Source organism: Vombatus ursinus, unplaced genomic scaffold (genome assembly GCF_900497805.2).
Source record: "Vombatus ursinus unplaced genomic scaffold, bare-nosed wombat genome assembly UNPS02010394.1, whole genome shotgun sequence".
Taxonomy (NCBI): domain Eukaryota; kingdom Metazoa; phylum Chordata; class Mammalia; order Diprotodontia; family Vombatidae; genus Vombatus; species Vombatus ursinus.
The window spans coordinates 7,241,221-7,263,165 of NW_020950172.1; the positions used below are offsets into that span (position 1 = coordinate 7,241,221).

General features: G+C 53.7%; 1 protein-coding gene across 1 annotated transcript in view; it reads left to right on the forward strand.

Annotated features, from left to right (window-relative positions):
* SHANK3 (SH3 and multiple ankyrin repeat domains 3) overlaps positions 1–21,945 on the forward strand; it is a 61,520-nt gene that overhangs the window by 11,902 nt on the left and 27,673 nt on the right. Inside the window, 8 exon segments of the mRNA XM_027854245.1 lie at positions 208–225; positions 304–482; positions 2,694–2,807; positions 7,796–7,871; positions 8,218–8,300; positions 11,056–11,180; positions 13,285–13,417; positions 14,742–14,822. Coding sequence (XP_027710046.1) covers positions 208–225; positions 304–482; positions 2,694–2,807; positions 7,796–7,871; positions 8,218–8,300; positions 11,056–11,180; positions 13,285–13,417; positions 14,742–14,822 — 809 coding nt within the window.

The window sequence follows — 21,945 nt, forward strand, 5'->3', positions numbered from 1 at the left end:
GACGCAGCGGCTGCGGCTGCGGCTGCGGCTGCGGCTGCGGCTGCGGCTGCGGTGAGGCCGGCGGGGCCGGAGGAGCAGGGGGCCGGGCCCAGGCCGAGGCCGAGGCCGGGGCGCCATGGCCATGGCCATGCCCGAGGCCCCGGGAGCCGGCTTCGCCTGCCAGCTGCCCGCGGGCATCGCCTCCGTCACCTACGTGTTTGTCTACAGCCCGAGCGGCCCCGGCGGCGGCCCCGGAGGAGGAGGAGGAGGAGGAGGAGGAGGAGGAGGGGGCGGTGGCCCGGGAGCCCTGGGCCCCGGGGCGGCCACCAGCCCCGCGCCCGCACCCGCACCCGCGCCCGCACCCGCACCCTCGCCCGCGCCGCCCCGGGGCCCAAAGCGCAAACTTTACAGCGCGGTCCCCGGCCGCAAGTTCATCGTGGTGAATGCGCACAGCCCGCGGGGCGAGGGCGAGATCCCGTTGCACCGCGGCGAGGCTGTCAAGGGTGAGCCAGCCGGGCCGAGGTGGGGAGGAGACAGGGGCTGGGGGACTGGCAGGGCCGCCAGGGCTAGCGGGGCCGGGCCGGCGGCTGGGGATGCGGACAGACTGACGGATTGACGGAAGGGGCCCACGGACAGCCCCGGCGGGAGGGAGGGAGGGATGGATGGATGGGGCTCCGGTCGTGGCTGCATCCAACCAAGGTGAGTGGGGGAGGGGGACTAAGGACCAGAGAGCTGGAAGAGGGGGGTGTGTCACTGGGGGAGTGGGAGGGGCCTTACGGCCCTCTAGAGGCTCCCTGGGCCGCTGGAATGGGTATCTGCTACCATAGAAATTTCCTTGGTCACTCTAGAGGGGTCTCGACTCGGTTGGGGTTTCTGGATCACTGCGAGGGGTTTGTCGCTATATTTTGTCTTTGTCAATATATTGGGGTCTCTGGGGGCCGCCAGATGGAGGTATCTAGGTCAGTGTGGGAGTGTCCCCCTCTAGGGGCAATGTCACCACAGAGGGGGCTTCCTGGGTCACTCTAAGAAAGTGACCTTCTGTTACTAGAGGGTGTGTCTGTGGTACTCTGAGGAGCTCTGTGTGTCACTACAGGGGGATTCTTCTACCAGGGGCTCTGTGCTGAGGTGTCCATGTCAGGTTGAGGAGATCCTCTGGTACCCTGAGAGGGGCCCTTCGGTCACTGTGAGGGATATTCCTATGTTGGAATATCATGTCACTATCCTATCTATATCTGACACTGTCACTCTGGGGAATCTGTGAGATTATAGGGGGCTTTTACTGTCCTTCAGTGTCCTGTGAGGAGGTCCCTGTATCTCTGTTGGTCTGGGCTTCTGAATCTGGGGTCTGTGATTGTGTGTGTACTCTATATATTTTGCTAGCTGTATTTCAGTATAATTGTTTTTCTCTGTAACCACACACGTTTCATCTTATTAATTTAAAACCATGATTTTGAGAAGGGGTTTACCATAGGCTTCATCAGCTGCCCAAGGGATCCTGGACGCATAAAAGGCTAAAGACCCCTGCTGAAGTACGCCTCTGTGTCTCTGGGATCAGAGGGGGGTGACTGTGCTGCTCTGAGGAATCCCTTCTCTCAGTGGAAGAGGGGTCCCTGAGTCCCCGCAAAAGGGTTTTTTTAAAAAAAATTTTTGGTCACTATAGGAAGCCCTGTGTTACTTCAGGGTGTCCTTGGGCCACTTTGTTAGGGAATCTTTGTCACTAGGGGGCTCTTTGTAAATATGACAGGTCCTTATGTCAGTGGGTTCTCTTGGTCACTGTAGATTGGGTTCTGTGTCACTCTGGGGGAACCTCTGGTTTTATATACTACGTCTCTATGGGTTGTGCCTTTCTCTCTAAAGGAGGCCATTTGGTCGATTTCAAGAATTCCTGTGTCACTATGCAGGGGGGGGGGGGGGGGGGAGTTCCCTCTTTCCACTAGAGGGGCTTCCCCGTGTCCTTTTCAGAGGGAGTCTCCTTGGCTCACTCTATATGTATATTTACATTATATACATATTATGAGACTCCTCTGTCATTATGGAGTTTCCTGTTACAATAAGGGGTTCCTATGTCACTATGAGTTGTCTTATTATAAGCTCAGCTCTTTAGTTCTGTCTCAGAGAACTGGTTTGCCCTCCTGGGCATCCAGGCCTTGAGCCTCTGGGTCAATCAGAAGGTCTGAGCCTCTGACTTCTTCCAGGTGCTGCTGCATTCCTGGCTCAGTCCCCTAGGGGATGGGAGTGGGGTTGATGAGAAGGATACTTTGGGAAGAATATGGGGAGAGGGAATAAGAGTGGGATGGAGAAGGAAGGATGGGAGTGAGGGGCTTGGCAAGGTGCCTTTCACTCTTTTCCCCCTGTTTCTCCCCCTCAACTCTGTCTGGTTCTTATTTTCTCTCCATGTATCTTTCTGTTTCCCTCTCTCTTTCTCCATCTCAGTCTCTGCTTTTCCTGTTTTGTGAATCTCTTTTCCCTTCCTTCTGTGCCCCTGAATTCTCTCCCCCTCCTCCTTTCCTCTCTGTCTGTCTCTCCTTCCCCCTTCCCCCCACTTGTTCATTCTGTTTGGTTCCCATCTGCTCTTTTCTCTTTTCCCAATGTCTGTCCCAAATTGTCCAAGGGACAGAACAGGAGGAGGGGGATGGGAGGGGGTATTGGGAAAGAAGGGACCCAGAGAAGAGGGGGGGTTTCTGGGTGATGCATCTGTCTGTCTGTCCTCCCAGTGCTCAGCATCGGGGAGGGCGGTTTCTGGGAGGGAACGGTGAAAGGCCGCACGGGCTGGTTCCCAGCTGACTGCGTGGAGGAGGTCCAGATGCGCCAATATGACACACGGCATGGTGAGTGACCATTACCTGCTCTCCCAGAGGGACCCTTTACCTCCACATGGACCTTCCCTTTGCTCACCTTACTCTATGGGATGCACATGCCCAGATTCTCAGAAACAGATAGGAACACATGATGAGCACACACACATGCACCTGTAACATGTGCCCCAATGCACAGATCATATGAATACACATTTGTCCACACATACATGCAGCTCACAATGTACCATATACATCGTGTTCATATGACACATGCACCATACGGACATGCATGCAGCACATGGTGTGAGCATTGCACTCACGTGTGCACATGCAGGTGCTTGGGGGAGAAGCTCCTGCCTAGGCAAGTGACAGGACAAGGGAGGGAGGGAGGGAGGGAAGGAGGAGGTCACTGTAGGACAAAAGGCGCCTTTCCAAATGGACAGATTGCCCAAGCGAGCAGAGCAGGGAAGCCCACAGAGCATGGCCAGTTGGGGCAGAGGAGAAATTAGGCCAGAGCCTGGGAGGAGCGGCCTGTGGGCGGCCTCCAAGCCTGGGAGAGGCCCTGGCACCTCAGAGAGGGAGGGGCCTGCCAGACGAAAGGATGAGGAAGAGAGAGCAGCAGGGATGAAGAAGGAATCGTGCTGGGGGCCCAGCCCAAGAAGGCGCCAGGAAGGCCATCCTCCTTTCCCACTGTCTCTGGAGGCAGCTGGTGCTGGGTTACATGGCTGTACATGAATGCATAGGATCGTTCCTACCCAAATGGACGCAGAGGCAGACTGGTGCAAAAAGAAATGGACTGGACCTGGCCAGCATCAGAGGCCCCAACAGTCAAGCCTGGCTCTGCTCCTTCCTATGTGTGTGACCTTGGGCAAGTCACTGAACCTCTGGACCTCAGTTTCCTCAACTGTAAAGAGTTGGAGGTGGATTTAGTGACCTGTGAAGATCCTTCTAGCTCTAAATCCTATGATCCCCTGGAAAAAATTGTGGGCTCAGAAGGGTTGGCATCTCCAGCTGTGAAGGACCAGCAGGGGGAAATTGGATTTGGTTGCTGGAATGCGTGCTTGGTCCTTGGTCTCCTTGGCCATGGCCCTTGGGCCAGAGGACTGGCCAACTGCCTGTAGGACTCCTATCTGTCTGAAGGCCTTCTCAGGGGGTCCTTGGGAACTCCAGACTGGTGAGTCAGAGGTGGAACAGATCTCATTGGGGCCTTAAGTAGCCGTAGTGGGCTGAAGGCTTGGCTGCCTGGGTCTGGTGGGGGTCTAGGTCTTTGGGGTTCCGGGAGGGGGGTATATGAGCATGTAGATCAACGAAAGCAGAAAGCAGGATCTAATCACGACCAGGCCAGCTGAGTTCCAGTGGGCCTGGGAACTTTTAAAATTGTGCATAAGGAAGCAGTTTAGAGACAGGGAGCACAATGTCAGGCTGAACGACCATTTCTCTCAGTGCCTTTCTTTGACTGTAGCTGGCCTCTGAGGGCCTGTGCTGCTGCTAGCCTGCCTTGGAATGTTTTCATAGCTGAGGTGGCTGAGGGCCTCAGAGAAGAGACTTGTTCAAGGTTACACAGCAGCCAGCAGAGCTGGGGAGCAGCATTTAACAAGGCCCTACTGGGTCCTGGGCTCTGTGCTAGGTCGGGGAAATGGAAAGACACAAACAAGCAACCCTGTCCTCACGGAGCTGATCCTCCACTCCTGAGACCATGTGGGCGACTGAGGAGTGGCCGGCAACTCTGCTATGGGGAAAGGTCTGGTAAAACATGGAGGGAAAAGGATGCCAAGGCACTTCCAGGGTGTTGCACTGCTACAGCTGGAGACCTGTGCCACCCAGGAAGGCTGTGCACTGTCAGAGCTTGGAGACCACGTTCTGACCCAGTGCTGTCTGTCTGAGGCCTGAGGATGTCAGCCGAAAGTGCCCTATAATGTAAAAGTGACTGTAGTGGTGAGGCTTTGGTTTGAAAAGGCAGAGGTCTTGGAGGAACAGGATGATAGCCAAGAAAGTCACCAGTGGGATGGTGCCAGGGTCTAGGGGTACAGGTGTGCTACCCAAACCCCAGTAAAACTTGGTTTCCTGGACCTATCAGGGGCAGTTCCCAGCCTTTCCCAGGCTCTCACCTCCCACAGTAAGGGGGGAATGTGTTGGAGGAGGCCCCAAAGGGTCACACCAATGATAGTGTTGGACAGTGTCTGACACAAGGCCTGGCACAAAGGAGGTGCTTGTGGAGTCTGTGGGGCTGTCTGGCTAAGCAGAAAAAGTGAGGACCAGGTCAGACTGTGGTGGGTCAGCTGAAGGTAGAAAGGAATGAAGAGGTGCCACAGGGCCAAGTTGCGTTCACTTTCTAGAGGAGTTACTGTGGTTAAATAGAAAAGAAACTTTAACCCATTGGCTCAGCCCTGGAGGGGCAGGCAGGCAGTCTCGGGGGGGGGGGCACAGACAGAAGGAGGCAAATATCAGAGCTAGGCAGTCTGTGCTGAGTGCTAAGGAAGGTTGCAGATGGTGGACAGGCCTGAACTGGGCCCTCTGCCTGCTCCACCCCTAATGCCATTGTGTTGAATGAATGAAGTTCTCTTAGGCCAGGAAAGCCTTCACGGAGGACCTACACCTTGAGCAGGAACTTAGGGGAAGAGGAATAATGGAAAGGAAACTTGAGGGGACATGCAGGTGTCCTTAGGGGGCCTATTTACAGCAGGCCTTGAGTGCTACTGTAAGGTGTTTGCAGTTTATTGGGTATGGAATATATTCAGCTTAGCATCTGAAGGGCTATTTGGGAAATATCCTTTGGGCTCAAAAGCTGCTTCCTCTGCTGCTGTCTGTGATTCTGTGAAATGGGGAGCAGTGGGGTGATTGGATCAGCCTAATGCATTAGGAAGATAACTTTCCTGGTTTGGATGGAATGGGACAGAGGGACAGATGCTAGTTGGCAATAATCACAGAATGTCAGCCACTGGAAGGGATTGTGGATACCCTTGAATCCAGGCCCCTTCATTTTTACAAAGGAGGAAACTGAGGCCAGGCCCAGAGAGGGACCTGAGCCTGAAGTGCTGAGGTTCTGAACCTAATGCTAGTGCTCTTTCTGCTCTAGGCTAATGTGAAAGGTGAGAAGTGAAGGCCAGAAGGAGGGCAAGCAGGCCAGGGAGGCAGATAAGGGGACTTAGAGAGATTCAGCAGAGGTGGAATCCACAGAACTCAGTTCAACTCAAACAGCATTTATTAATCACCTACTGTATACAAGGCTCTGTGACTGCCTTGCCCTCCCAGGGAGCTTGGGAGTAGTTGAGACATACATGAATAACTCAGATATAAATTAGAAAATGGCTAAGTATATCAGGAAGGGTCACCCACTGGATAGGTGGTGATTCAGAGGGAAGGATGCTTTCTGTGAGAGGGATCCAGTACCAAGGCTGAGCCTTGAGAGAAGAGGATTGCGGCAGGCAGATATGGAGGGAGAAGGGGCCATTGCAGACACGGACTATGGCTTATGCACATGCAAGAAGGTGGAGGTAGACAGGATGAACACGGAGTGAGGCCAGTGTGGCTGGGGTAGAGCATGTACAAAGTGGGATCCTGCAAAATAAGGTTGGGAACTTCAGTTGGAGCCAAATAGTGGAATCAATCAAGCAACAAGCATTTATTAAGCACCTCCTGTGTGTCGAGCTCTGTGCTAGGCCCTGAGGAAACAATACAAAGAATGAACAATTTCCTTATATTCTAATGGAGAAAGCCTGGACTGTCAGGCTAAGGAATATCCGTTTAATTCCGCAGGCAATGGAAAGCCATGAAGGGTTTTGAGCACAGGACTGCCATGGGGAGACCTGTGTATTTAGAGAACCAGGGCAGCTTGTGAGAGATCGACTGGAGACTGGAGGCAGAGGCCGGTTAGAAGGTTGTTGCAATATTGAGAAGAAGTGAAAAGTATAGGGCCTGGCACCTGACTGGATTCGGGAAGTGTGGAGGAGGGAAGGAGCGAAGGTCAGCCAAGTGGTGCTTTTTCTAAACGCCTGTTCCATAAGCCACAAAAACGAGCATGTCAGCCCTTGCTCTCATGCAGCTTACTTTCTGTGGGCACGACCAGGCCTGAGGGAGGCAGCTGCTGCTGCCAATGGGGAGGGGACCCCCCTGGGCCTGCAGAGTTAATTGTGCTTGGAAGGAAGCCAGAAGCTGGTGCTGTGGTGAGTAAGGATTCTCTCACAGTAAGAACACATTACCTGAGCGGTTCCTGAGCCTCCTGGACATCTGCCAGTTACCTCTGGGGCCTGTAATGCCTTAGCATCGGTGTGCTTTGGGGAGAGCTGAGATGAGTGAGACCACAGCTCCTGCCCACAGGGAGCTGACAGGCTGCTGGGGAACTGAGGCTGATGGAGAATTGAAAGACTCATGGAAACCAAGCCCCTCCTCTCTGAGGAGCCCCTGAGGCTCAGAGGAGTTAAGACTTGCTTAAGGTCACACAGAGAGCAAACAGCAGAACTGAGAGGCAAAGCCCGTTTTCTGAGTCCACAGTCAGGGCTTTCTCTGTCCTGGTGATATGGCAGTTCAGACATAAGGCCATTTAGAGCTCAGTGTGCGTGTGGGTTTGCCCGCATACAACACCCCCCCCCCCCCCAACACACACACACACACACACACACACACACACACACACACACACACAGAGCCTAGCTTCCCTCCACTTTTGTGTCTGTCTCAGTCCCTTAGTTGCTCTGACTGCTATTGGAGACTGGTTTTCTTTTGCTTGGTCCTGGGACCAGGGGAGGCCCAGCTCCCTCAGCTCCTCAGTGTCTCAAAGCTTCAAGGAGAGTTCATGCCTCTGGCTAGCTTAATTCACCCCCAGCGCCTTCCTTCTAACCTCCCCTAGCTCTGGGCGCCCCATGGCCAGAGAACCCGGCTGCCTCCATGCTCCAAACTCTCCCTCCTGGTCAATGGACTGAGATAAGGGCTCCTGGGAGCAAATTCTGGTGGGGAGGGGGAGGGAGGGGAAGGGAGGGGAAGGAACTCCCTCCAGCCCCTGAAAGTTCCCCTTTCCCCAGAAACACGTGAGGACCGAACCAAGCGCCTTTTCCGACATTATACTGTGGGCTCTTATGACAGTCTCACCTCACACAGGTATGGAGCTGGGATGGAGGAGGGGGCTAGAAGGGATGGGAAGGGGAGGTGAAGCTTTGGAGAGGGGTTGGTGGAAGAATGGGGGTATCAGGGTTGACATTTGGGGGTTGGGGGCTGAGGTGCTGATTCCCCTCCCCCATACATTTGACCACCTCTCTCCACCTTTCTGCTCCCCTCGAGACACATCTAGCTGGACAGACATCTTCCATAGGACAGAGGCACACCGAGGTCTCTCTCCCACATTGTCCACTGGGGGCAGTCACAAGTCGGGGAGGGAGTTAGGGCCTGGGAGGGCCTGGGCTGAGAAAGCTCCCTGCTCTCCCTTTCCTTTCCTCCCCTCCCCCAGTGACTACGTCATTGAGGACAAGGTGGCTGTCCTGCAGAAGCGGGAGCAGGAGGGTTTTGGCTTCGTCCTTCGGGGAGCCAAAGGTAACTAAGTGGGATGGGGGAGCCATGGAGACAGTGGGGAGCGGGCACTAATGGGGAAATAGGGAGCTCTCATGGAGGGTGAATGGTACAGAGGTACAGGATACAGGGCAGGGGCAGGAGGAGAACAGAGGATGTTCAGAGGGGAATAGGGGGCACATATGCACTGTGGAGGTGGGAAGAGAGTTTTTTTAGAGAGGGGAGTACAGATGGGGAATAGGGGACATATATAGAAGGTAGTGGCCCCAGATGGGGAGGGAGTAGGAGACTAGATGTGGAAGAGGTTTGGGGCTGGGGGTGGGTAGTGCTGGGACTCCATTAATGCTGATTCTATCCCCAGAGCAGTGACTCTGGGCCTTGAGACATTTTCTCAGGGGCAGACCCCAAGAATGGTCATGCTCCTTCATGTCCCCAAAGTAACCACTTAGAAGGAACCTTCCTAGCCCAGCTTGGAGCTGGTGCCCAGTGTCCGTCTCTTCCTTTCCTTCAGCAGCTTCTGACATAAGCAAGAAACTGGGATTTTCTAAAGATTTTTATTACTAGTGAAGAGGGGAGATGCTGGCTTTTTGGGGATGTGATGGTGGTGGTAGTGTGTGGGGAAGGGATCCTTGTTTACATGGGACGGACCAGAGGCTTCCAAGGCCCTTTCCAACTAGGAGCTTCTGGCATGGTGGGACTAGACAAGGTCTGGAACCACTAGATGTAAGGTCAGTGACAGTCCCAGACCAGGGGCTGTCAGGGCCACACCCCTGGCATTTGAGGGGCCCTGTTTCTGCTTGGGTCTCCCCTATTCTCTGCCCTTTCTGGGCTGTAGCCCACCTGAAACTAGAGCTTGGCCCTAAGCTTTCTTAGCTGTTCTCATGCAGATGTGGAGGGCCTAAGGTGATGATGAGAGCCCTGAGCCAGGACAGTGGGTCTCAGTATGTCCTTCCCAGCATTCCATTTATTCCTAACAATAAGGAGGGTGGGTAGGTAGTGTGTGTGTGTGTGTGTGTGTGTGTGTGTGAGAAGTTCTCTGTCACTTAAGTCTTCAGGCAAAGGCTGGATGCCCACTTGGGCAGGGGAGGTTCCATCCAGGTAAGGATCACAGAGCTGGAGCTGGAAGGGGCTCTGGAGGCTGAGTCCCACCGGTTCATTTTTACAAAAGAGGAAACTGAGGAACAGTGATGTGTGGATAGAACACTGGGCAGGGAGGCAGGCAAATCTGAGTGCAATTCCAGCCTCAGATGCCTACTAGCTATGTGACCCTGGGCAAATCACTTAACCCCCTATTTGCCTCAGTTCCCCATGTGTACAATAAGGACACGCTGGAGAAGGAAATGGCAAAGCACTCCAGTATCTTTGCCAAGAAAATACCATGGACAGAAGTCCACGGGGTCACATTTGAGTAGGACGTGACTGAGCACCAAGGATTCCAACTCAGGTCCTTGTGACCTAGGTTTAGCCTTTGTCCACTGTGCTGTTCACACATTGGACCACCGTGTAGGGCCCTTCCAGCTCTGGGATTCTCCCTTTGAACTCCTTCTACACAGCCTTGGGGCTGTTTCCTCTGGAGAGGACAGCTTCCTTTTCTCCCACCTAGGGCAGGAAAGGGCTTTCTCCCCAAAGATCCCCACGAGGCATGAGGCGTTAGTTAAGGACTTGAAGTAAACCGCAAAGAAGTATGAAAAGGGGAGGTCCATTGACTCTGGAGTAGAAGACGGGTTCAAATCCAGCCTTTGGTGCTTATTACCCATGAGACCCTAACCTTCCTAGGGCCTGAATTTTGTCATTTGTAAACTGAAGGAGCCTTTGATGGCCCCTGAAGACCCTAGATCTATTGATCACTTAAGTTCTCTGGTCTTCAGTTTTGTCCTTGCGAAGTGAAGGAATTGGACCCATGGCCTCGGATGTCCCTTGTGGTCCCACGTCAGGGATTCTGGGGTCTTGCACTTCCTGGACTGAGCAGACTCTCAGGCTGCCCCACCCTCTGGCAGCTGATGCAGGGGGCCGCTTGTCCTCCCCCCTCTGTGAGCTCCTGGGATTTCTTCCTTTCCCTTTTCCCTACTCCCTTGTGCTGGAAACTCTGGAGAATGGCTAGCTACAGTGTAGCTGGCTGCAGGGTGACTGGCGACGTTGTAACCAGCTGGAGCTTCCTGTGCTTCAGTCCCTGATGGAAGGGGTGGTTGGGATGGTCTTCCCCCCTCCCCCGCCCCCATCATTGAGAGGAGCTCTTGGGGTGTGGGGAGGGGTACACTCTTGGGCAGTGGGGTGCTAGGGCTGCCTGTCATCTCCTGATCTGTCCCCAGCTCAGATCCCCGATTCAGCATCCCTATGCCCTGACCCCCTGACCCACATTTGCTGGGTTTCCTTTTCCACCTCTCCTTACAAAGCCCTGTTTCCTTTCCTCCAGCCCCATGTTGTTCTCTCCCCTCATCATGTTTCTTTCCTCCTACCTGGCACCTCTTTGGGATCTCTTCCTCAACAGCATTCCTCATGCCCTCCCCAATCTTTCTTCCAGAGTCCTTTCTTCCCCCTGTCTTTCTTGCATACTTCCCCTCTCACTGGCCCTACAGAACTGCAGTTTCTTAAGGACAGGGCCTGTCTCACTTTTGCCTTTGTGTCTCTAGTGCCTCTGGGCACACAGTAGGCACTTAATACATGCTTGTTGATTGATTGAATGGTTGATCCACTGATTCCTTGATCCTTATCTCTCTCGGTCTTGGTCCCCTTGTCTCTCCCTCTGGCCCACATGTCTCTTCTTTGCATCTCTCTACAGCAGAGACCCCCATTGAGGAATTCACACCAACCCCAGCCTTTCCTGCTCTCCAGTACTTAGAATCTGTGGATTATGAGGGTGTGGCCTGGAGGGCAGGACTCCGGACAGGAGACTTCCTTATTGAGGTGAGTCTTTGTGCCCCCCCCCCCAAGGCCCACCCCTCTCTACTTGATTGAGCAAGCCAGCATCTATTTAGTATCTACTGTGTGCAAAGCCCCAGGCTGGGGGTTAGGGAGAGACCAAGATGCCAAGACATGTCTTTATTCTCGAGGTCATGACCTATCAGGGCACAGGCCACATGTGCACATCACTGTGGATCCCAGGGCCCAGCCCTGGGACATTCATTGACTTGAACTGGGAACTGGAGTTGGAATTAGAGGCCTTGGAGATCCCATCTGGGCTTTGATACTTCCCACCTCCTGGTACTGGATAAGTCCAGCCCTCTTCCTCTGCAGATGCCCCCTGAAGGCTCCTTCCTGCTTGAGAAATCGGGATCCAATGAATTAAACTGAGCACAAAATGGGGCAATTGAAGGATAAAGGAGACTCAGAGAAAAGGGCTCTGGGATCTTGGAGGAAGGAGGGACTGTTTCCTCTATGGCCGCTCAGTCCCCAAACTTTCCACTCCCCCTGAGTCTTTCCTCCCTCCCTCCCTCCCTCGAAATCCTGCTACCTCTGCCCTCCCCGGCCTTCACCTTTTCACCTCTCATACCCCCTCTTTTGCCATCCCCCTAGGCTTCCTCTAGGGCCTAGCTCTTCTCCCACTCACCTGACCAGCTCCTTCCACCACCATCCTAGCCCTCTCTAAGTTCTGGGTGCAGAAGAACAAGCAGTAGACACGGAATCAGGAAGACTTGAGTTCAAATCCTGCCTCAGACACTTCCTAGCTGTGTGACCCTGGGCAAGTCATTTAACTATGTGAAATGAGTATAATAAGAGCATCTATCTAATGGGGTTATTGTGAGGCTCATAGCAGATATTTGTAAAGCATTTTGCTTATGTAAACGCAAGCTATTATTGTTATTAAATCCCTCCTTAACTCACCCAACCCTCCTCATGCCCTTCCCATTCCTAGGCCAGCTTACCCTAGACTTCGAGCTCACATCTCCCTGTCCTCATTCTACCACAGTCTCTTTTAGCCCTCAACCTCCCAACCTACCCCTTCCCCCATCAGCTTGGTCTTTCTCTAGTCCTTGTACCACTGCTGCCCTCAACCTTCCTAGACCATTAGGCTCTTTTCCCCCCAGCCCAAGCCCTTCTGCCATGGCCACCTCTAGCTTCTGCCCGGCCCAGCCCCCTATTCTATTACAATCCTAGTCAACCCACCCTATTTCAGCCCTTCCCAGCTCCTCCCATGGTCACTGTGGCCTTCCTTTCCTCCCAGCTCCGGTAAGTGGGTCATTTGAGACTGTCCTTCTCCCTCCCTCTCCTCAACCCTTCTGAGGCCTTCTGGGGGACATAGTGGACAGATTGAGCGTTGGACTTGGAGCCTGAAAGGCCTGGTTTCAAATTCTGCCTTCGACACTTACTAGCTTTGTGACCCTGGGCAAGTCACTTAACCTTTCTAAGCCTCTGTTTCCTCATTTGTCAAAAAAAAAAAAAAGAAAGAAAGAAAGAAAAGAAAAGAAAGCTTTGACTAGAAGGTCTTTAAGGCCTTTTCCTCCTTTAAATCTATGATCCTATGATTTCCTTCCTGGCTCTTCCCAGCCCTTTCTTCTCCCAACCCCCTTACGCCATGACCCTAGTGCTCCTCCCACCACCCTTCTATCCCTATATCCCCAAGCCCATGACCCTCTCCGCTTTCCCTTCTGTGGTTACTCCAGTCTTCCCTTTCCCTAGTTCCCCTCATCCTCAGCCCTTGCCCCTCCTAGCTCCCCTCTGCCATCACCTTGCTTCTTTCTCCACCCCCCAAGCCCTCACAACCCAAGCAGATTCCTGGGAGGAGGAAGGAGGTGTTGAGGATCGATTCCAAGCTCCGCCTCCCCTCCCCCAGGGATAGCAGGCCCCGGCTGGGAACTCCCCTGGGGTCAAATACGCCCCTGAGGGACTGCTCTCTGACCTCACTGAGCAGTGCCAGGGGGAGTGCCGATGGCCTCCCACCAGTTGGTCTAGACAGGATCTGGGGCACTCAGCAGGCTGGGGAGGCGTAATACCAGAGGACTGAGCCCCAGGGTCAGAGAGGTCACCCCTCCCTCTCTTCCTCCCTTCTTTGGGGTGAATCCATCCACAGGTGAATGGAGTCAACGTGGTGAAGGTTGGACACAAGCAGGTTGTGGCCTTGATCCGCCAAGGTGGGAACCGCCTGCTCATGAAGGTCGTGTCAGTGACGAGGAAACCGGAGGAGGAGGGGGCACGGCGGAGAGGTGAGGGGGGCCTTCATTGAAAGAGGGGGGGATCTGGAGGCCTGAGAAAGAAGTAGGGAAGTCTAGAGGGCCGAGAGTAGAGGAGGGAGGCCAGGGGATCGGGGACTGAGCAGAGGGGAAGGGGAGCCTGGGGATGCTGAGCAGAGGAAGGGGTGAGGGAGGCTAGAAAGGAGGGGGAGGGGAGACTGGGGGGCTGAGCAGAGGAGAGAGAGGTTGGGGGGGGAGGGGAGCCTGGAGGGCTGAGAATAGAGGAGGGACACCAGGAGACCGAGGGAGTAGAGAGGGCTGGGAGCCTGGGAGGCTGAAAGCAGATGATGGGGCTGAGGTGGTCTGGGTGGCTCTCTGGAAAGGTGAGGAGCGTCATGAGAAAGGAAAGCAAGAAGAAAAGGGGGCTGGAACTCTGTGTCCCCCCCAGTTTCTTTTCCTACATGCCCTCTCCTTGTGTCCCCCCTTCTGGCGTCAGGCTCCCCGCCCTGGGGCGGAGGAATGGGGGGGTAGGGAGTCTCCGGCAGTGGTGGCAGCTGCCTGGAGGCCTGCGTTGCCGTAGCAACAGCGAGCGTTGAAGCCACCGTATTGTTGGGGGGGGGGAAGGGGAGGAGGCGGTACCTGAAGGGAAGAGGAGAGGCATTTGTTTAGCATCGCGCTGCAGCTCAGGGCCTGGAAGGCTTTCGTAAGGGCCCCTTGGCCTGGCTGGGCATCCCCAAGCCCTGCGGAATTCCCCATTGCTAGGCTCCTTGCCCCACCCTTCCACCGAAGCTCCTGGTGGGCTGGGCCTGTGGCAGGCCGAAGGGAGGAGCCTTGGCCTCCTCCAGGGGCAGGTATAGGCCCTGCAGGATCTGTGAGCTGGGCCCTGCCCTCCACTTCAACCTCTGACCTCATGGTACTGGTGTGCCCTCTTCCCTGAACACCCAGCCTGTTGGGCCCCCTCAGCCACTTTCAGGCCAAGGGAATCAAGCTACCAGTGATCCCGGATGCTCAGACCCTCCTGAGCCCCCCTGACTCCCCTTAACCCCACCTAGCCCCTTGGGCGCTTGACCCCTCTGGGCTTCTCTAGGATTCAGGGCCCCCCTCTGGCCCCCTCAGAGTTCTTGAGATCCAAGGCCCCAGAAGCCCCTCTCCCCCCTGCTCCGGGCCCCATTCCCTCCCAACATCATGAAGAAGTTCGCCTCCAGCCGCAGCCTGAACAAGATCCTGGCTCAGTGTGACTCGTCCTCCCGCGAGTACGAGGAGATTCAGGCTGTGGAGCGAAAGTGGCATCTGCACCTGGCCACCCCTCGGCTCCTGCTGCTGGACAGGAAGTCCAAGTCGTCCCTCTTCCTTCCAGCCCCTCCGCCCCCCAAGAGGGCGCCCAGTACCACGCTGACTCTGCGTTCCAAGTCCATGACTGCTGAGCTGGAGGAGCTGGGTGAGTGGTGGTGGGGGTGGCCTGGGGGGGCATGGGGGCCCTGGGACCCCCAAGGGGAGTGGGCTTTTAGATGGAGGTGGGAATGAACAGATAGGCTAGGGGAGGAGGGAGGGGGCTGGTTGTTGGGGACAAGGGAGTGTGAAGGATCGATGTCTGCATGTCAGGACAGTCTGGGGACAGGAACAGAGAAGAAATAGGACTGGGATAGGCTTGGGAATGAGGGTGAATATGGAGACAAAGTCAGAGCAGGGCTTATGGATCTATGTAGAGAAAGACCCAGGGGATGAGAGTGAATATGAGGACACGGGTGGACCCAGGGATGGGGGTGGCTACTGGGCAGGGACAGACAGGGGAGCTGCCAATGGATGTCAGGGTACAGGGATAGCCGGGAGGAATAGATGTGGGGACTGGGGCAGACGAGGAGGTGGTGGTGAATATGTGTATTGGGCTAGCCCACAAGATGGGAATGGACTGGCGGATTGGGGTGGTTGGGGCAATCACTGAGTGCTGGTGGATTGGAGGGCTGGAGGCAGAGCACAGGAGTGGAGGCAATGTGAGAAGCCAAACCAGGGGAATGAGGATGGGTGTGGGGAAAGGGCCAGAACTAGGGATGCCGGAGCTAGGGATGGGAATGGTTAAGAGAACAAGGCTGGGCAGGGAAATTAGGATGGAGGTCAGAGGACAGGGATGGCCAGAACAAGTAGAATGGTTGGAGAATGAGGGTGGAGGTGGGGGCGCAGAAGGAGTGACTACCTCTGTTTGGAAGAACTAGATGCTTTGTGAGCTTTCAAAGCCCAGTTTAAGGACAACTTCCTAACACTTGGAGCTGTCCAGCATGGGATGGGCCGCCTTAGGATGTGGCGAGTTCCCTGTTTCTATGAACTCATCTCCTATGAAGTTGTCATAGGATCATAGATTTAGAGATGGAAGGAGCCTTAAAGGGCATCATGTTCAACCCCTCATCCATGGATGAGGAAACTGAGGCCCAGGAAGGAGAAACTTGCTTAAAGCCGCACAGGCACTCAATCGGAAGTCAGAATGCTACGCTTTGGATGGGACGTTTGGACTGGGTTATGTCTGAGGCCCCAGCTGTCAGTTCTGAGGCTTTAGGAGGTAGCATACGGGGATAGACAGGGTGAGGATTCATGTAGGTTTGGTCTACTCCAAGAGAACCATCTGAAGCCCAGGGTCCAAGGTGGGATGGGGAGGAATGCAACTGGAATGTGGGTGCAGAGTCTGGGCTCAGCCTCAGTGGAAGCCAGGGCTCAGCTGGAGGCTGCCAGCTGTGATATTTGGGAGAACAGGCCGCATGCACGTGTGAGTGGTGTCTATGGGTGCTGAGTGTCCCCGTCCATGTCTTGTTATCTCTGCCTCTGTATCTCTGTCTCTTTGTGTCTCTCTTTGTCTCCCTTTTTTCTCTCCTTATTGGAACCCTCCCTTCATCCTTGGGTCTGTGGCTGTTTAGAGCATGAGGTGGATATAACAGAGGTCTGAGGTCCGAGGTCCAAGGTCCAAGGTGAAGACAGTGTGATTTAGTCACAAGCAGCCTTGGACTGTCAAGAGAGCTCAGTCTGAGCCCCAGCTCTGTCACTAACTAGCTGTGTGACCTTGGTCAAGTCCTTAAGCTTCTCTGGGCCTCTGTTTCCTGATCTGTAAAATGGGCACTAGGAATAGAAGACTTCTGAGGTTCGTAATCTGTAATCCTGTGATGCTGTGGTCCCTGTGAAGACCAAGGAGCTCCATCCATCAGTCTTTGGCCATCCCCTGGCTGTGTCACCCTGGCCATCTTTGACTGTTGCTGTTAAGTGAGGGGAGAGGTGGCAGCCGGGGCCCCAAGGGACTGTCCTGGTCCAGAATCTGGGTCATTCTTAGCTTTGCAGGCTGCCCCAGGGGTCTTGGGCTCTGGGGGCTCAGCCACCCTGACCAGACTGATCCATGGGCCAGTGGTCAGTTGGTTCACTTTCGTAAAGGCCAAGTCCAGGGCCACTTGATGCACAGTATCGTGGTCCACTCAGAAGCCAGCCTTCTGGATTGCTCTGGGGCTGGGTGACCTGCTGAATTGCCCCTCATGACTCCAGAGCTGTTTCTGTCTAAAGAGCCTGGCCCAGGACCCCAGAATGGAATTAGGGATAGAAATGGAGCCAGGGTTAGCCTAGTTAAGGTTCTGGGCACCTCAGGAGGAAGACTTCCTACCCTGCACTACAGGATGGATGGGCCAGCTCACTTCTCGGGCGAGCATAACGTGGCAGAGCTGGAAGTATTGGCGATGGCCAGCTAGTCTAATCCCTATCCAAATGTGGCTCTTCTCCAGCTGATTCAAAGACGTGTAGGCACGGATCTCCCTATTCCTCAAGGCAGTCCATTCCACTTTGGGACGACTATGATTGTTGGCATGGTTTTTATTACCTGAAGCCTGAATCGGTCCCTCTGCCACCTTCTGCTCCTGGTCCTGCCCTCTGTGGCCACACCAAATAAGCCGAATCCCTCTTCACATTCCAGTCCCTCAGAAGACAGTTCCCCCTGAGCTTTCTCTTTTCAGGCTGAATACCTTTAGTGCCCTCATCCATTAATTAGCACTCAAGGTTCAGAGTCCCCTCAGCATTGTGTTAGAGAGCCATCCTCTCAAGCCTTTCCAGCATCTCTTCTAAATCCCTTCTGAAAGGTGGTACTCAGAACTGATGCTAATATTCCAGCTATGGTCTCAGGAGGGCAGAGTTAAGAAAGGCAGTCATCTCCCTTGCTTTGGGTGACATATTTCTGTCAATGAGTGAATAAGAGCATTTATTAAGCACTTCCTGTGTGCCAGACACTGAGGATACTAACAGAAAACCCAAATAGTCCAGTCTCTTTGCACAGGGAGCTCCCATTCTAATGGAGGAGGCAGTAAGCACACAGATTCAGGCCAGGTGGAAAGGCCTGGAGAGCCTTAGGGTGCAGTGGCCCAACTGTTAATGACTGTCTTGACTGCTCTTGCCCCCTCCGGATACTCCTCACCCCAACCCTTTCCCCAGGAACCATCTGTCTCGCAAACCTCCTTCCTTCATCTGGTATTTGGGAAGTTGATTTTTTGCACCCACATCTAGGACTTTACATTGATCCCTATTGAATTTCATTGTGAGTGATCTTGGGTCAGTGACCCTTGCCTTCTGAGTCTCATTTGTAAAGTGAGGGGGTTGGACTCCATCTCCCTTTTCGCTTTAGGTCTTGTGAACTTGTTAGCTTTGACCTCAGGTTTCATCCTGTCAAGATTTCCCGGGATCATGACTCTGCCATCTGTGTTACATTAGTGATCCCACCAACTTTCTGCCATCTACAAATAACAGCCCATCTAGGCTCTCATGCAGGTAACTAGTTCCAATGGCCAACGGAACAGGGCTAAGGACACGGGCCTTTGGTCCTCTGCTGCAGATTACTGCCCAGATAGACTTTGGTCTGTCAATTAGCACGTTCTGTCTGATAACTCAATGGAGTCCAAGGTTTGCAAAGTGTTTTGGTCATGATAACCTGATGAGGCAGGGCATGTGAGAAGTAGCATTCCCATTTTATAGTTGAGGAAGCTGAGGCATTGAGAAGGAGCATGCCTTGTCCTAGGCTATGCAGCTAAGAAGCTTGAAATTGAGTCCTGAACTCTAGCCTCCAAACTCCAAGTCCATGTCCTTTCTATTCCCTGCTGCTGCCTCATCTTCCCAGCCAGTTCTTCTGTCTTTTGGTCAGAATGAGGTATAGAATAGCAGGATCCCTCATCACTTCACTGCCCTTCTGAAAGGTGAAATGATAAGTGGGGGGAGTCAAGAATTTATCAGCTTGAGAAAGAGGGAGGGAAAGGGGAGGAGAGGAGAAGAGAGGTAAAGAGAGAGAAGGTGAGAAGAGAACTCTGGGAGGTGCCTTGGTGGTTGGAGTCTCTTATCACTGTTGTAGTCTTTGCTGCGTCAACTTTGTGATCTGTGCTAAGAACTTGTCATTCCTATCCTCCAGCTGGCCTGGTGGCCTGGAGTTTGCCTTGATCACTCTCTCTCTCTCTCTCTCTCTCTCTCTCTCTCTCTCTCTCACTCTCTCTCTCTCTCTCTCTCACACACACACACACACACACACACACACACACACACACACACTCCCCCAATTGTTAGTCCAGCCCCACTGAAACGGCCTGGTGTTGATTTGGTTCATATGTGGTATTTATTTCTCCTCCTTCAGCACTCAGCCCCTGGTACCGAGGAAGCTCTTAACACCTAACAGTTGAATTTCACCCCTTGAAGGGTAGGGTCCAGTTTTGTTTTGGTCTTTGTACCCCTAGCTCTTAGCACAATGAGCAAAGGCACACAGAAGGTGCTTAATATATATTTATTGGATTGAATTGAGAGCCATATTTACCTTATTAATTCTATAAGTATTTATTAGGTACCTACTGTGTGCCAGACATGGGGACACTGATTAAAAAAGGGTCATCCTTGTCCTCAGGGAACTTACATTCCAATAGAGGCCCTAGGACGTGGCCACAGGTGTCAGTTAAGGCAGGATGTACTGTAGGAGTGAAGGAGGGATCCAGTCCAAAGTCTCTAGGAACCTGGAAGGAGAGGGAGCTCATATTCAGGTGGAGGGACCAGGAGTGAACCTTAGGGTGCACCTTGAAGAAATAGAAAGACCCCAACAGTGTAAATAAGAAGGGGAAGAGGAGGCATCTCCAACCCCTTCTTGTGCAAGGTCAGCCTCTCCAGCTGGAGAGATGCTGAGTGTGGACCACCTGCCAGCTCTCGCCATGTGACTGTCTGCATTTGCTTGTGCCGTGTGTGTGTGTTGCTGTGTATGCCTGTGTCCTTGTGTGGGCCCAGGCGTGTCTGAGGTGGATGTCTCTGTGTATACTGTGTGCCTGTGCTGCGTGGGGCAGGGCATGGAGCACTGGACTTGGCGTTAGGAAGCCTGGGTTCGAATGTTGCCGCAGATGCCTGCAGTGCTATCCTGGAGAAGTCATTGTCCCTCTAGCATCCTATCTGTCCTCCTGCCCCACAGGGGCAGCTTGAGGAGAGCACTTGGCAAACATTAGGGCATTCTAGTCATGTGAGGCACTGTTCTTTACGTGAAGGGGAAGTTTTCAGGAAGGAAAAGGTTTGGGTGCGCCAGGCCCGCAGTCCAGGGAGAAGTCTGTTGGGGTTAGTGGGCAGCCAGGAGGAGGGGCTGGTTGGTGGTGCTGGAGGCTGAAGAGAGGTCAAGGATGAGGCCTGATGTGAGACCTCTGGGCCTAGTGCTTGGACTCCTGGGGACTTTATAGAGTGAAGCAGATTGAATAGAGTGTTGGGACCAGAAGCCAGATTGCACAGGGCCAAGGAGAGAGTGGGCAGTGAGCAGGTCAAGGCAAAGGGTCTAGAGAATAAGGAATGGCCTGATTGTGGGGAGGCTTGGGACAGAAGAGAGGCGGAAGAGGGGGCGAGATCAGGGATAAAAGAAGGACAAAGAAAAGTTGGGGGAGGTGGATGGAGGGCACGAGGAGAGCGATTGGCCTTGGACAGGAGGACTCACCCCCTTTCCTCTGAGGCAAGAGAAGAGGCAGAACCAGATTCCATTTTGACTCTGCCTCTTACTACCTGTGTGACCTTGGGCAAGTCCATTAACTTCTCTGAGAATCAGTTTTCTCCGTTGTAAATGGGGAGTTCCAAGTCCTGAGCCCTAAAGCATGTGGTAGTTTTGGGGTACAGAGAAGGGGATGGTGCTCAGCCCTAAATAAGCGACTTTCTAACGAGGACAAATTGATTAATTTCTGAATTCCAAAGATAAACAACATGGCACTAAGGGCTTTCCCATTGGACTTGAACAAGGGACCTTTGCTATCCTCTATGTTATGTCCTGGCCTTAGAAAAGCCTGGGGCTTGGTCCTGGGCCTGGCTCTTGCCTGATCCCCCTCTTTTCTCAGGCCTGGGCCTGCTGTGCTGGCTGGTCCAGGGGAAAGTGGTGGAACTTGCCTCCTTTTGCTCTCCATTTGCCACCCAAGCTTTCTTTCTCTGTTTAGCCTTCTTTCTGGGGGCAGTCTAGGGGTCTCTTGTGATCCTGGCGGAGAAGTGGAGGAGACCACAGCTCTTAGACGTGTCCCCATACCTTTGAGGCTCTCTGGAACTGTCTTTTTCCTCGGCCGCCACACTTCTGCTTGCCTTTGTGTGAAGCTACTTTGTGCAGAATTCTAAAGATGATTCATTAACCAGCCCAAGGGCTTTCCTTCCAAACTTGCTTCTTAAACACATTTAGTTGTGGAGTTGGGGCTCAGCCCTTTCTTTATAGTGTGTGCACATGGGTGTGTTTGTGTGTGTGAATGTGTGTGGGTGTGCATCTTTTCGTTGTTTACTCCTGGAGTGGTTTACTCATGACCTCTCACCTAGGGTGCTTCCTGAGCCTCTCGAGCACCCTCTGCCCACAGTCTGGGATGGCTATTGAAGGATAGAGTGCTAAAATGGGGGATGGGGTGCTAAGAGAAGGGGGATGGGTACCATAGGAGGGGGGATGGGGTGCTAAAGGATAGGGGAAGAAATACTGGGGAATGGGGTACTAGAGGAGGGGGAAATGAGGGCTAAAAGAAAGGGGACAAGAGAGGGCTGGGGGTCTGGGGGTGGGAGTACAAGAAGAGAGGGATGGGGAATTGGGGAGAACCTTAAGGGTTGGGGTCCCAAGGGACTGAGGGAGGAAGATTGCCTCTCACCCCCTGTACTGTTTCTTGATTCCAAGCCTCAATTCGGAGGAGGAAAGGGGGTGAGTCACCTGCTTGTAAGGAACCCATGGCCCTCCAGGGCTTGCAGCTATCCCTACCCAGATTCCCACTCCCATCTTTCCCCCATCCTTGCATCATCCCCACACTGTTCCCCCTCCCCTGCCCCTGGAGTCTGTGTTGCCACCTCCCCCCTCCCAATTCCCTCTATGGAAAACTATAGGACTTTTTCTTTCTTCTTTTGGAAGCAACTTTATACTGGGGTCTAGACATCTCCCCCCACCCGCAGTGGTCTTTTCATCCTGCCCCTTCTGCCCTCCCCTGGGAAGAGGAGATAACTGCCTTCAGTCCTTCTGAAGGTTAATCTAAAGCCTCGCCCACAGCCCAAAGACAAAGGCTCATACTACAACAAGAGAGACTGAAGAGGAATGGTAG